This window comes from Rhinichthys klamathensis, unplaced genomic scaffold, assembly GCF_029890125.1.
Source record: "Rhinichthys klamathensis goyatoka isolate OS25496 unplaced genomic scaffold, OSU_Roscu_1.1 h1tg000484l_1, whole genome shotgun sequence".
NCBI lineage: Eukaryota > Metazoa > Chordata > Actinopteri > Cypriniformes > Leuciscidae > Rhinichthys > Rhinichthys klamathensis.
Window position 1 is genome coordinate 546275 of NW_026606971.1, and position 15502 is coordinate 561776.

General features: G+C 38.4%; 1 protein-coding gene across 1 annotated transcript; it reads left to right on the top strand.

Annotated features, from left to right (window-relative positions):
* The first annotated feature begins 82 nt into the window (after positions 1-82).
* mfsd13al (major facilitator superfamily domain containing 13a-like) lies at positions 83-15082 on the top strand. Its single transcript, XM_056237216.1, has 6 exons — positions 83-430; positions 2595-3314; positions 6780-6934; positions 9348-9431; positions 9572-9715; positions 14900-15082. Exons 1-6 carry the CDS (start codon positions 269-271, stop codon positions 15039-15041), a joined length of 1407 nt encoding a protein of 468 aa, XP_056093191.1. The 5' UTR covers positions 83-268; the 3' UTR covers positions 15042-15082.
* Positions 15083-15502: the final 420 nt, after the last annotated feature.

Below are 15502 nucleotides of genomic sequence, written 5' to 3' on the forward strand. Positions count from 1 at the left end.
AATCAGAGGACGGGGGGCGGGGTCTTATGTGGCCACGCCCACATCGGAATACCAGGAAATGTGTACCTCTGTTTTAAAAATGATCTCAGTTGGGAATGGATAGTTTTTCAAAATCGTTTTATTTTTTCTGTCGACATTCCCTTGATAGGGTTTGGGGAAATTAACTAATAAGCTACGACTGCATGAGTTTTATAATAGTGTCAAGTTTCTTTGCATTTGCATTGTCCTTTTGTGGACAAACAATTCCTGCACGTCAAACATCCGTGTTATGAGAATCATGAGGTCCTTCTTAGCTCATAATCCCGCTGCTTTGGCTTACTCCATGACAACGCTTGGTTCTGCCATGATGAACAGCATGTTTAGTTTCTACTACGTAAAGCTTTTCTTGAACAGGTACAAAATATCAGAGACAGCCTTCCACCAGTCACAGGTGAGTTTTCACAAGTTTTAACATAGCCTACATGTTCCTAAATTGATCTTGCTGTAGTAGACTATTTTTCCCCCCCGTAATACAGTTTATGTGTTATTATCAATTGAAACATTAAAAACACCTGCAAGCACTATTATCTTTATTATCTTTAAATGTCGTTGGAGGAGCGGCCGGCGCTTTTCAGCCAATCAGAAGCCTGATAGCACACCTACGTCACGGAGACGTCTACTTGATGTCTACATTTACATCTGCGAGATGTTTATTTTTGGGTGTTTGTTCATCTGCAATATGTCTCTTAAGACGTTTCCTGCCAGACGTTAAATAGACATTCAGAAAATGTCTTTAAGATGTTTATGATTTATTTTAGAGTGTAAAACTGCTCTTTCTAAGACGTTTATCAGATGTTTGTAGAACAACAGTACATGTTTTCCAGATCTGCTCTTTAGCAGACATCTTTCTCTTCTTTAAAAAAACAAAACAAAACAAAAAAACAAAACAAAGATGGCATGTTCATAATATACAACTTTGTGTACAATACACAAAAAGTATCAACTGTATGTTTAATGTCATCAGAAGATAGAGGAGGAGGATTTACAACAATTGGCTACAGACTGAAAAAGATTTAAAAAATAAAAAGAGAAAAGAAGACAGATAAAAATAACATGAGTGTAAGATATTAATTCATACATCAATTATAGAAATTAAATCATTGCAAACTGAAGTCGTTTTACTTGCTTTTCTTTTTTACAGAAGAGAAAGTTCTTCTATTTTAAGTTCTTTCAAAAGACAAGAAAGATTGGTTTGTTTTTTGGAAAACTTACATTTGTGGTTATAAAGACGATACATTAAATTGTTAACAAAGCAAGCGTTGTTTTTAGTAGAGTCACAATCATAGAAAAAAAAGTGTGTAATTAAATTGCAGTTACTTATGAAAATGTTAACGATTACAAAGGGGGGTTACATCAGAAAAGTAATCAATTGCATTACTTTATTAAGGTAATTTTAAATTAAATGCCTTAAAAATTAAATTTTAAATAGGGTAACTTGCAATCTGTAACCTATTACATTTCCAAAGTAATCTAAGACTCATCTTAGAAGAATCAGCTTCTAAACAATGTCACGTAATGTTATATTTACCTCAGGAAAGCCATTTAATGACCATACTAGCATAGTTAGCTAAATATATTTTGTTAAATATCTGCAATATATTACATATTCATTCTATTTTTACTCGAATATCCATTCCTCCAATCTGTTATTCTCTCTCCAAGCTGAACTCAAAAATTGGCAGCCTTGCATTACATCACACCAATAGCTCTCCAAACAAATCCCCATGGACAAAACCAGTCCCGCCCTACACACCTTTTCTTGTTCGAGAAGCCGTTTCACGCGGATATACGTCACAATAGAGAAGAAAACACTATCGCAACTTCAGTTAACTTTAAATTCAGCTTATAGGCATGCGTATCCATCAGCAATACTTTCTGTCGTTATTATAAACATGTACTGTATTGGATAATAAAGAGTAAAGTGAATATTTCCAAAGCAAACAACCCAGATTAGCTGGTCTAGCTAATGTTTAGCTGGTCTTTCAGCGTCGCCACTTTACAACACTAAACCTCTCGAAAACCATCAAAACAGGCCAGCGACTGCAATCGCCTGAACGCCCTGATGTACGTCAAGCCAAATCAAGGAAGGGAAATGTTCTTCAGGCTAACTAACCAGCTAAAATCAAAGTGTTTTTGAGTTAGTTTCGGTGGTTTGAAACTGGTCCTTCAGTATTATCAGTTTCTCAGGAGCTGTTACCCTCCTCCCTCCCCAGCTCCACCTCTCGCCCAGTCAGGATTCCCCTTGAATCAGAATAAATTCTCAAAATATGTTGTACTTTAAAATCTTGAATTAATGATATCTGCAAAACATCCATGTTGGTTGTGTTCTGTTTACCCTAAGCGGGGTTATTGCTCTTATCCATGCTAGGCTACGTGTATGCGCTGAACTGAACCATACCGCCAATCCTAACTCTATGCTAATTGTCAATCGTATTTGACGATAGTGGTCCCGACAGAACTGTGAGAATGTGAGAAATGTCGAAGGTTTGGTTTAGGTTTGACTGTCCAGTAAAGCAACACGATGCTAATTTAGAGCCCGTTTTGTCTCCGCACAGGTTGTGTATATGATCTGGAATGCGCTGAACGACCCGGTGTTCGGGTATCTTCAGGACAACTCGGGCCTGCAGTGCTGCTCGCGCCGGAGGCTCTCCATCTTGTACGGGGCGCCGCTGTACGCCCTGTCGTTCCTGCTGGCCTGGTTCCCCTGGAGGGCGTACGAGGAGCACGACTGGCTGAGCGGCGTGCACCTCACCGTGACCCTGTGTGCGTTCGACGGCCTGCTCACGTTCGTGCTGCTGGCCCAGTGCGCGCTCTTCGCGGAGATCTCGGGACACCACCAGAGCCGGCTGAGGCTGATCAAATACAGCCAGGTGGCGTCTCTGCTGGGCTCGTCCAGCGTGCTGTTCAGCGGCCTCGTGTCCGAGAACATGGAGCGCTTCGCCGTCTTCCAGGGCTTCAGCGTGTTCGTGGCCGCGCTGGCCTGCGTTTGCATGCTCTACACCGGCTTGCACAGCGAGAGTCGCTTCGACTGTAAAGCCCCGGAGGGAAAGGAGAGTTCTCCTTCGCTCTCGGTGTCCTCTGTGATGTCCATGACCTGGCAGATCCTCACCAACAGAGACTTCCAGCTGTTTGTGATCATGAACTTTTTCCAGGTGTTCTTGCTGGCTTTTTATAGTAACTTCACCCTGATTTTTGCAGAGCATCTCATTCCTCAGGACGTCCTGCCGCCGCTTGCCAAGAGCGTCATGTATGGAGCGGGATTCATCTGTCCTCAGGTGCGTCATCGACTGCTACTGCTACTAATATGCGACCCTGGGTCACAAAACCAGTCACGAGTCGCACGGGTGTATTTGTGGGAATAGCCAACTATACATTGCATGGGTCAAAATTATCGATTTTTCTTTTTTGGCAAAAATCATTAAGATATTAAGACCATGTCTCATGAAGATATTTTGTAGATTTCCTACCGTAGCATTTATTTTTGTGAGTGGATGCAGCACAATCGCGAACAGAGATGGACAACTTTAAAGGTGATTTTCTCAATGTTTAGATTTTTTTTGCACCCTCAGGTTCCAGATGTTCAAATCTCGGCCAAATATTGTCCTATCCTAACAAACCACACATCAATGGAAAGCTTATTATTCAGCTTTCAGATGATATATACATCTTAATTAAAAGAAAATTAACCCATGTGACTGGTTTTGTGGTCCAGGCGGTCATATTGTCCTTCATACTTGGATTTGAATAAACCCCCCCTGTTTGAGGGATAGAAAGGTCTTTATAGCTCTCATCATCATCACTGAAGGTGATGATACACGGGGCAACTTTTTGAGCAATGTTACCATCAACCAGTTTGGCCCGCGACCGATCTAAAGTATCCAGATAGAAATGTATTCCCCATTTTCAATTTGCCTCATTTTCATTGCCCACCAACATTGCTCAAAAAGTTGCCCCATGTGTCATCACCTTAAGGGTGTGTTCGCACTTGGGTTCGCTTGGTTTCGGACCTTCAGTCCTGGCCCGCTTAGTGTTCAGATTGGCATTTTTATCACCGAACCTAAATATACCGAACCTAAAGGCATAGGGAGTCGTTCACAACCTGATTGGTCTGCTTTTTTATGACACATTCCCGATTTTGTGACGGCATTTACCAAAACAATGCTGTGTTTTGGGCCAAATGACCTCATTGTATGTGCGTAGCTACATATGATGATATTTTGTCCAGTTGAGAACTCATGAAAAGCTTATAAAATGTGTAAAGGAGTCAAAACAACATCTACTGTGAGGCAGTTCTGATCCTGTACCGAACCAACATCGTGACTATGATGAGGAAAAACAGGTGTGCTTGAGATTCTGTCCCTAACTCAATGTAACGGACCAAAATCAGGAAGATGAGACCCTAAAAAACACCTGTTTTTTCTCGTCACAGTCGAGATGTTTCCCATCACAGTTCGGGCATCAGAACGGCAGATCTTCGTTCTCAGCTGGTCAATATACCATCATACTGTATACGCACATACAACGAGTGCATTTATCCCAGCACACAGCATTACCTTGTATGTTCGGTAAGTTCTTTGGTAAAATATAGCTTATTTAAAGCTTTAGGTTTGGTGTTAAAAATGACGGTTTGAACAAAAATGTGAATAAATGTATCATTTTCTGTTTCGGTTCAGAACCAAGGCAACCGAACTACAAGTGTGAACACACTCTGAGATACAAATCAATGTACAAATTCACATCCCGAAACAATTCACGTACTTATGCACTATTCTATGCTGGGGGTTTTAGTATAAACAGTGTGATTTCACACTGAAAATCCACTTAATTAACCAAAAAAATGAAGTGTGGAACGGACACCTCTTTTTTTTTTATTGAGAACTTTTAATTAATTATATAAATAAGCAAAGAAGGAAACAGTAAAATAATTAGAACAACTAAACACGGAAAAAGATGGAAAAAAAATAAACAAAAAAAAGGAAAAACAGGGGTAATCATAATAGATCACATATCAAAGGAAAATATTAAAAGACTTGCATATTTTAATTGTTTTTAAAGCCTTCTTTTTACACGAGTTAGAGATAGTCCCAAAGTAATGTTGTACATTAGCAAGCAAAACATAAAGACCTGAAAATGTACATTTGTGTATAAATTATTTAGTTTGTGTGTAAAAGCTCTTTTTTTTTTCAATTAACTTTTCCAAACAAAACATTTCCCCAAAGTAGAGAAAAATCTGTATCATCGTTCTCAATAACTAATAGGGAAAAGTCTTTCCACAGTAATGTAGAGTAATGGCAAAACCAAAATAAACGTCTAGTCTCTGAGTGCTTACAAGAAAGAAGTTTGTGTTAATATCTTTTTTGAACTACTTTAAGAAGGTATTGACAGGATATACACGACGGACAATTCAAAAGGAAACTTTTCTTATCTTTTTAGTAATTAAAGGTACAATATGTAAGATTTTTTTAATAAAATATCCCAAAATCACTCGCACAGTGTGATATATTTCCTGCAGTTGTGTACTTACAATATCCCAAAAGTCTCCAAAGATTTTTTATTTCAGAGAAATTCCAAAATTAAATAAGTGGCCGTCCCGGAAAAAAATGTCGCCTGTCAATGACGCAATATCCGCGCTATCCTCGGTTTCCGCTCGTACTGACGTAACCATGGCGACAGACGTGGACAACTGCGTAGTGCGTAACGTTGCGCGGCACGCAGTTCTTGTTTCTAAACATAGACCATGGCAAGCAGACTTTGGGACAAACAAGGAGAACTAAAATGAGGATCAATATCAGCGTGGCGTTTTTGAGATGCCGAGAGCTAGCGTCCGCGGCTAACTTGGACTCGACAGAGCATCACAAGTCACGACTTGACAGCTTTATTAGACAGGTGAGCGAATGTACATAAAACAAATCGATGTTATATAACGTTAGCTCAACATGATGAAATGTTAGAATATGGTCAGTATGTTATTCTAATGTTGATCTAGCTTACTGCTAGTTTCGTATAGCAAACGAACTAACACGTAGTATAACATTATAACTTTCAACACACACTCAAATGGCATTTAGTGTGATAGTGTAACGTTATACCGAGTGAAGCAGCGCTGCGTTACCTCACACGTGTGTGAGTAATCCAGCACTTGCGAGTAGTTCGGTAGAATTAAAATGTCCTTATTCCTTTATATCCGCGGGACTCGCGTGTGATATCTGTCTCTTTAGCAATCGCGACCTGCTTCATACTACTGTAATGTTAAAAAATATGAATGTTTGCACTCATCCATAAACATTATTAGATCCATCAGCTTGACAGCAAGTCCCATCATTCAGCTCATCACTGCGTCATCAACCTACGCCTTTGTTATTGTTGGAAACTGCGCCCTCTTGTGGCCAAAAAAATCTTACATATTGTGCCTTTAAGTATGGATTGGGAATCAGCCAAACTTTCCTCCGGGCGGTTGAGATCCATCTTTTCACACTGCCAACAATTGAGGGACATAAACACAACTATTAAAAAAAGGTTCAAACATTAACCGATGCTAAAGACGATGCCAGGGGTGTGCATTTTTATTATTATGTTAAAAAAGATTGTTTAATGCATATATCCTGCAAGGGGTGTGCAAACTTCTGAGCAGACCTGAAGTGCGTCGCACCGCCGACAGTCAGATAGTCCCGTGGTCATGACCATAGACAGTAAAAGAGGTCGCACCGCCCTGACGCGCCTCTGCATGTGTTGTTCTGCAGGTGTTGGTGTTGTGCAGCCAGAACCTCCTCCAGAAGCTGGGCTACTACAGACTGATCCTGATCAGCTTCTACGTGGAGGCCGGAGCGGCCGTGGTCATGTTGATGCTGGGTCCGGACAGCTACTATTTCCTCGCATTGTTCCTCACTTCCAGCATGTGAGTAATTACACGGCGCTCCGGGATAGAGGAATAAACACGAGTTCACTGGGGAAGCTCATGCATTTCGAGATTTACGCTACCGTTCAATAGTTGGGCGCTGGTAAAAACAATGTTTTTGAAAGAAGCCTCTGCATTCATTGGATCAAAAATACAGTCAAAACTGTAATATTGTGAAACAATTTATTCAAAATACTGTTTTCTATTTGATAGTGTAATGTATTCCTGTGATGAAAGCTGTATTTTCAGCATCATTACTCCAGTCTTCAGTGTCACATGATCCGTCAGAAGTCATTATTATATGATTTAATGCTCAAGAAACATTCAGTATTATTATTATCAATGTGGAAAACCCTTTTTGTGGAAACCATAAGAAGTATTTTCAGGATTATGTGATGAAGGGAAAGTTCAAAACAATAGCATTTATTTGAAATAGAAATATTTTAAATGTAAAAGCTTTTGATGATTTTTATGTACCCTTGCCATATAAAAGTATTAAATCCCCCTTTAAGTTAAAGTCTTGCTGACCCCAAACTTTTGAACGGTTGTGGTATTACAGTGTTTGCAGTGAATACTGGTTTTAAAGGCCAGGTTAGGTGTTTTCTCAGCTTATAGCCTAACGCATCTCAATAATAGCCATTTACTTTCAGGCTGTTTAAATAGGGTGGCCTTATTCCCATCAGAAAATACATATTTTCCACCAAACAGCCCCTGTAAGAAATTAGATTTAAAATGTTAATGTAAAAAAAATAAAAAACTAATTTTCTTTTTTTTTTACCAAATATATTAATAATTTACATTTGTATACCCTACTATCAGTGTTAATTATTGTAATTTACTTAATTTCCTCTTGAAAAAGTAAAGTAAGGGATTCCTTTTGAATTTTCTGTAGTTTAATTACAGTTACGTCTGATGTAATTACATTAAATACTGTATAGACTATACAACAATTCTATATTAAACAAGAGTAACATCAGAATGTAACGTCTAACATTAAAATGTATGTTTTTAATGTGACCTTCTCTCTTTTTTAAACACTTTGGTCAGTTAAAGAATAATTCATGCAATTTTTTTATTATTTATTTGAAAGAATTAAAGGGCAGTTTCATGTCTGTATTGTTCAACTGGTCGAGGTTGATGCGGGATTTAGAAAGTAATTAGTAATGCAATACTTTATAGAGAGAGTAATTAGTAAAGATATCTAATTGCACTGTTGAATAATTAATAGCTAGTAATTAATGACTTTTTTAAGAGTAACACACAATGTAACAATGCATAGTGGTAAACAGTCATTTTTACCTACAGATATTTTGTTACTAAAACAATTTAATGTGTGAAAAATGTAATGCAGACGTCATTGAACATTTTGAAGTATAATGAGATTCACCTAATGCTGTTTTTCTACTGAAGGGGGAATCAAATCAGGAATCAAATTCCCTTGTTTTTTTCAGAGTTCAGTGTGTAAGAAATGGTCATAAAAAGTGTAATATTACCATAGGCAGAAAATAAATCTTTCTAAATGGACCTAGAGATGGAACTGATTAATATTCTGATCTAATCTGACCTCTGACCTGTAATGCTGCCTGAATCATAATCATAATCATAATTACAGTTGGCCAGAGGAGAACTGGTTTCTCCATTCTGTCACTGATGTAGTTTTGGTTCCTCGCCACTGTCGCCTTTTTCCACCTTTTTTGCCTGGCTTTTGGCTTGCTGAGTCAAATTTAACATTTAATTTAATATTCAGCAATATTATTGATCTGCCTGCATTGACAGCATTAAATGAGAACTGAGCTGGACGATGCCATCACGGTTTTCTCCAGAGCGGCAATATATATATATATATAAATTACGGAAGCGTATTGCATTCACTTGAGGAAAAAAATCTACTCTGTTTTTCTGAATTAACAAGTTAATTATCTCAGAATTAAGAGATAATTTTTCATGGAAAAAAGTTTTTGCTCTGTTTTTCTGAATTAATGACTTAATTGTCTCAAAATTATCTCAAAAACTCATTAATTCATAAAAACAGAGCAAAAACTTTTTTTCCATTAAAAAATATTTCGTAATTCTGAGATAATTAACTCTTTAATTCAGAAAAACAGAGCAAAAACTTTTTTCCATGAAAAATTATCTCGTAATTCTGAGATATTAACTCGTTGATTCAGAAAAACAGAGTAGATTTTTTTCCTCAAGTGAATGCAATACGCTTCCGTAATAAATGAACTAAATTAATAATTTTTTTACGACAGAAATGAACCATCACTGAACTTACTTAAGCTGGACTCTGACGCTATTTTCTTCTGGAAACAAACTCTGCTTTGAAACACTCTGTATTGTAAAAAGCGCTCTATATATAAATGTGACTTGACTTGAGTAATAAGCGTGTGTGTGGATGTGTGATGGTGAATAGGGTCCTGGTTCAGGCGTCCTTCAGTCTCTTCAATCTGCCTCTGGCGGACATCATCGACTCGGACCTGCAGACACACAAGCGCAGGTATTAAAGCACTCATCTATCCATCGTATGTTACCTGGCCTTTAATCAAACTTCTCAAGTAGTCATCCTCCTTTGTTGATTAAAACATGGCACTATTAGCTATCGAAGATGAATCTACAGTCGGATGTTTTTGTTTCCAGCTCTCCTCTCTCGTCGATGGTTTTCGGGACCAACGCTCTGTTCACGAAGCCGGCTCAGTCTCTGGCCCCGATGATGGCCGTGTCTATCCTGAACCAGTATGGCTATGCGGAGATGCATGAGGTGTCCAAGGCCGTGGATCCAAGGTAAGTTTTACCTCTCAGATATTCCAGTACGGTCTGTCAAAGCACAACAGATTGTCCTGGGATACTTATTTCAGCACATAAAGCAACGTAAACCTGGGTCGCCAGGAATGTGTAACAAAACTAGCCCAGACTCAATATATGCCAGCCCATACATAAAATACATGATTTACACTGTTGTGCGTTATACACACTTTCAACTTGAAAAAGCGCGACTCCTTTTAGGCTTGTCAGTAAACGGCCACTGTTATGATTGGCGTGGGAAACGGTATGAACGCACGCGCGAGTAAGTGTTTTGATCAAATTACTGAACTAATGATGAGTAACATTATGAGAAGAGCTTAAAAGTTAGTTATCAAGCATCTCGGTCGTAATTGTGAAGTGTAGGACTAAATCTTAACTGTCAAGTCTTAGAGATGATTCGCGATGCTTTGCTGTGCCACAATCGGGATATTCTCAGATAAATTCACATTGAAGAGGGAAATTCCTTAGAGGAGTTCACATTCAACACAACACTGGACGATAAATGTAAAAAATGATCGTGATTTTAACGGTAAAAGATTGTAAAAATGCTACAGTGCAAAATCCTTACTATATACGGTAAATAACTGTGATAGATCTAACGGTACATTTAATGTAATTTTACTGTAAAATACCGTTAAATTTACAGTTTTTGAAAGTGAAAAAGAACAACTCATTGTATAATTTACAGTGAAAAACCGTAAATTGGCATTCCCACAATTCCCTGCGTGACACACACTTCACATTTGATGTATTTTTTGTTGAAATAACTGTTTCTTCTTAGTTTTCTTAGTTCTTTTCTAATCAGTTATGTACATTCGAGTTTTATGTTACATTTAATGTTGTTAAATTAATGTTTATTGCATTTTTTAAATTTCATGTGTTACCATGACGCTGTTTAGTGTTTGTGCGAATGACACTGTGCAGCTTCTATATATCAGTAAATTTAACATTCTTGTGGATTTTCATTGCTTGTGATGAGCTTTGATTTATCATGTGACTCATCACTGCTGTGATGATTGATGTTTGTCAGTATTACAATGGTACAAAACAGATATTAATACTTAAATAGGTTGGGAAATTAACATTATTTCAGATAATGAAATACGGTTTATTATTGCAAATTTTAAGTTAAGTCTATAAAACCAATAACGTCTGTACCATATTTTTGACGGTAAAGTTCTGGCAACCACAGCTGCCGGTATTTTACCGTAAAAATGTCATTTTATTTTTTACAGTGAAGAGAAAACTTTTTAAGTACAGGTGAAACTCGAAAAATGAGAATATCGTTCAAAAGTTTATTTATTTCACTAATAAAACTTAAAAGGTGAAACTAATATATTATATAGACTCATTACACGCAAAGTGAGATATTTCAAACCATTATTTGTTATAATTGTGATGGCTTACAGCTTATGAAAACCTTTTCACAATATTTTAATTCTGACTTTGACTTTCATAAGCTCATCAAAATTATAACAAATAAAGGCTTGAAATGTCTCACTTTGCATGTAATGAGTCTATATAATATATTAGTTTTACCTTTTAAGTTGAATTACTGAAATAAATGAACTTTTGCACGATATTCTCATTTTCCGAGTTTCACCTGTACACATTGGAAATGAAAGATAAAGGAGTTTTCCACCTTGTCTTAAATACACATTTGAACCCGGTGTGCTGTTAGCTGACCCATATATAGCCTAGAGATTGTATCATATAATCAGACACCATGGATTCGAAAAGAAAACGACTTGGCAAGAGGAAGAAGAGCTACTTTTGCTGAATTACTGGAACAGCGGAAAGATGTAATAAAAGGCCAGTTCAGCCCAACATTAACCAGCGCTGATACAGACGACTGCACTGTCCAAACGACACCGTATGATTAATAGCTCAGCGTCAAACATTTCAAAAACATTCTTCCTCTCCGTCTGAAGCCTCCACTGGCCACTTGAGAGACCTCTCCAGCTGTCTTAACTGTGCGAGCGAGAGCGAGTCTTAGCTTTAAGAAGTTTGATAACTTGCTTTTATACTTAAGTTTGGAAGGAGGAGTAAATTGCATGAGTTCTCAGCACTTCAGACTAAAATGGCGCTTTGAGGAACTTGATTTCGAACACACACTGCGCTCCGCCCTGGCAGCTTTGTGTTTGTTCAGTGTTTCCATGGTTGTTTTGTGATTTGTCTTTATTTGTCTATATAAGCAAAGACGCACGATAGAAAGTAGAGCACACGAGGACCAGGAGCGCAACCAGTGAAACGAGGACTAGACGAAAGGGTAATGGCGACAGAAATAAAGACAAATCACAAAACAAACATGTAAACACTGAACACACACTGCGCTCCGCCCTGGCAGCTTTGTCTGTTGTGTGTTTGTTCAGTGTTTCGCGCTCCTGGTCCTCGTGTGCTCTGCTTTCTATCGTGCTTCTTTGCTTCATCATGTCTCTGCTGGGTTGTTGTGTTGCGTCCGTGTCTCGGATCTTCCTCTAGCATCGGGTTGCAGTTTTTGCTTTGGGGTTTTCGTAGTCTAACTTCTCTTATTTAGCCTTCTTTAGTTGTGTTGTTTTACTTAGTTTTTTTGTCTAGTTCTTTCTCCCTGATGTGTAGGTGTAGTTACTTTAGCCTTCTCTTTTATGTATTATTTTATTCTGGGATTATTTTTATTTAATACCTAGCTTTCTCCTGACTTATTTTACTTTACTTTAGAGTTTTCTTTCCTTAGATGCATTAGTATTTCAGTCACATAACTCTAGTCTTTGTCCTGCCTTTGTGTGTGTGTGTGTGTGTGTGTGTGTGTGTGTGTGTGTGTGTGTGTGTGTGTGTGTGTGTGTGTGTGTGTGTGTGTGTGTGTGTGTGTGTGTGTGTGTGTGTGTGTGTGTGTGTGTGTGTGTGTGTGTGTGTGTGTGTGTGTGTGTGTGTGTGTGTGTGTGTGTGTGTGTGTGTGTGTGTGTGTGTGTGTGTGTGTGTGTGTGTGTGTGTGTGTTTGAGTCCAGTTGTGGGACTGTCTCTGGACTGTTCAACTGTTACAGATTGTTCCTTTTATTGTTAATAAATCACCATTCGCCGCTCATCCCTGCGCTTGGCTCCTGTTTTCGGCGAATCCTGACGCTCGTGTCAGTCAGAGCAGAAACTAAAGCTGATGCTCTCCGTGTGTTTTTCCGTCGTCTCCGGTCGTGTTCGTTTGTAAATTGCGTGAGCTTATTTCGTCCATTAGATCGAAAGATCTGAAAAACACATCCATTTACCCGCTCATAGACCCTCCTCTTGAAGAAATCAGGACAGAAGTGGTTGAAAGTGGACAAAAGAGAAGAATTAAACTAAGCGACAGAGAGCGACCGTTAAAGACGCAATTGTATGACGTGATAGTTTGTCCCAAAGCATGTCTTCTCTTCTGCTGCACTCTCAAAAGTATCAACTTTTTCTTCACAAAAACAAAAACACATACTTTTAGGGCGTAGTATGAGTAGGCGAATTGAGACGTAGTAGGTGCTGCTTATTTTGAATAAGTAATTACTTCACGACCGCTAATAAAGTATGTTATATAGTATGAATGTAATCCAGATGTGCTACATCCACCATTTTGTAATTATCATGTGATCTAACAGCATCAGTTTCGCCGCTTCACTGCCATTCACAAATCCTCTCCTGTGGCCTTATGGGATAGTAAAGAAGAAAAAACAAACATATATATACACACACTTCAGAATCTCAGCGGATGAAGTAGTACTTTTTACCGGCTCTTTTATGAGTACTGTGTGTGTGAATTCAGACAGACTTCTTTTGTGACAAACTGATGTTCACCTTCTATATAGTTGGGAAGCTTGTATCCGCCACAGAATAAAACATTTTGCAAGACAATTACGAGTTTATATCTCACACAATTCTGACTTTATAACACGCAATTGCGACTTTATATTGTGCAATTCTGACTTTATATCTCCCAATTGTGTGTTAAAAAGTCAGAAATGCGAGATATGTGCAATTCTGAGGGGAAAAAAGTCAGAATTGCGAGATATATACTCGTAATTCTGAGGAAATTGGACTGTATAACTCTCAATTGCAACTTTATTTCACGCAATTCTGACTTTATGAAACACATTTGCGACATATCACGCAATTCTGACTCTTTCTGATTTCTGACTTTTTACCGCAATTATGAGAAAAAAAGAGTCAGAACTGTGAGATAAAAAGTTGCAATTACTTGTAATTACTACTTTTTTATTATTTTTATTCTGTGGCGAAACCAGCCTCTATAAGTAGCCTATGTCATCGGTTCCCAACAGGGGGGTCGCGGCCCACAAGCTCAGCGAGCGAGCTCTGGGGGGGTCGCGTCATATTTAGAAAAGTTTTGAGCAATGAGCATTAAATAAAAGTCCTTAACTTTTTTCTGTTCAAAATTGACAAAATGTATATAATGAGCGAGTTCATCATGAATCCATTTTTCAATCCGTGTTTTGTCTTATCCTGAACAACTATGGTACACCTATAATAAGTGTTTACATTGGGACTATTTTACACTGGTTCGGCTCGCTGCCGCTGCGGAGTAGCCCAGTACCAGCGTGACTCGTCATAGACGTACACAGAGAGAAGTAGTTCCGGCTACAATGTTCTTCCGAAAGACACATTATTCTGTTAATAAACGCAAGTTTATTATCGCTCGCTATAGCGCCAAAAGCATAAAAAATAAAGCCTCACAAATAACTTGCAAGTATTAAGGCCCCAGACAGCAGTCATTTAGTAATAGCCTATATTCTTTCTTTTTTTTTTACCTACACACCACTGTGAATATTTTTGTTTTTGGATTTCAAATAGGGCCAATATATAGGCTTCTCCTAGGCTTACGTTTTTAAATTACAAAGGGCCTACTGATGTTTTTGTCATTGTATTTTCAATATTATAAGCTATTATTTGTGCATAAACATATCTGGTTATAGTAAACATACTGTTTGTTTGAAAACAACATATTTTGTCATCCTTGCTGCAAGCTTACAAGAGCGATAATATCATTAAATGTGAAGGGGGGCCCTAAAATATTTTCTTGGGAAAAAGGGGGTCTCAGACAAAATAAGGTTGGGAACCACTGGCCTATGTGATCTCAGACTCAGTGGTCTGTCCTCCTCTAGTGGTGCAAAGGTGCACTGCATTCATTTAACATTGCTCTCCTCCTCCCAGTGCTCTCCAGTCCCTGCACAGCATGATGTTTTACCTGGTGTGTGTGGTGCCGCTGTGTGTCACGGGCCTGCAGGTGCTGGCCTGGAGACCCTTCTCCATACGGGACAGCCACACACTCGACCCGAAGTACATCGATGGCTGAACTCGGGAGTGCTGGAGGGATTACATGTGTCACGGGTGCTTTATATTTGTAGATGAATCAGGTGTCAGGGGTCTCTTATTACAGTCTGTTTCTTTAGAGGTGTGGTTTCTCAGGCTGTATGTTTACTGTTTCAAGGATATGCTCAGATTACGTCACACAAATGCAAGAGATCTGATAAACTATCTGAAATGTAGCAAACTGTAAGGGAAATGTACAGTGAGATCATATGACGTAAAGTTGTCCCTACTTTGCAATAATGAATAATTTCACGCTACTCGCGAAATAATGTGTGTAAAAATGTTGTTTTGAGCAGACATGATTTGATTATGTGTGAAGAGACATGACAGACAAAAGTGAATAAATATATTTTAGCGTCAGAAAGCTGCGGTTGACCAATCAGAATCAAGTAATTCAGAGACAGAGAGTCGTGCAATATGTTATTAATATGTGACATATTATTA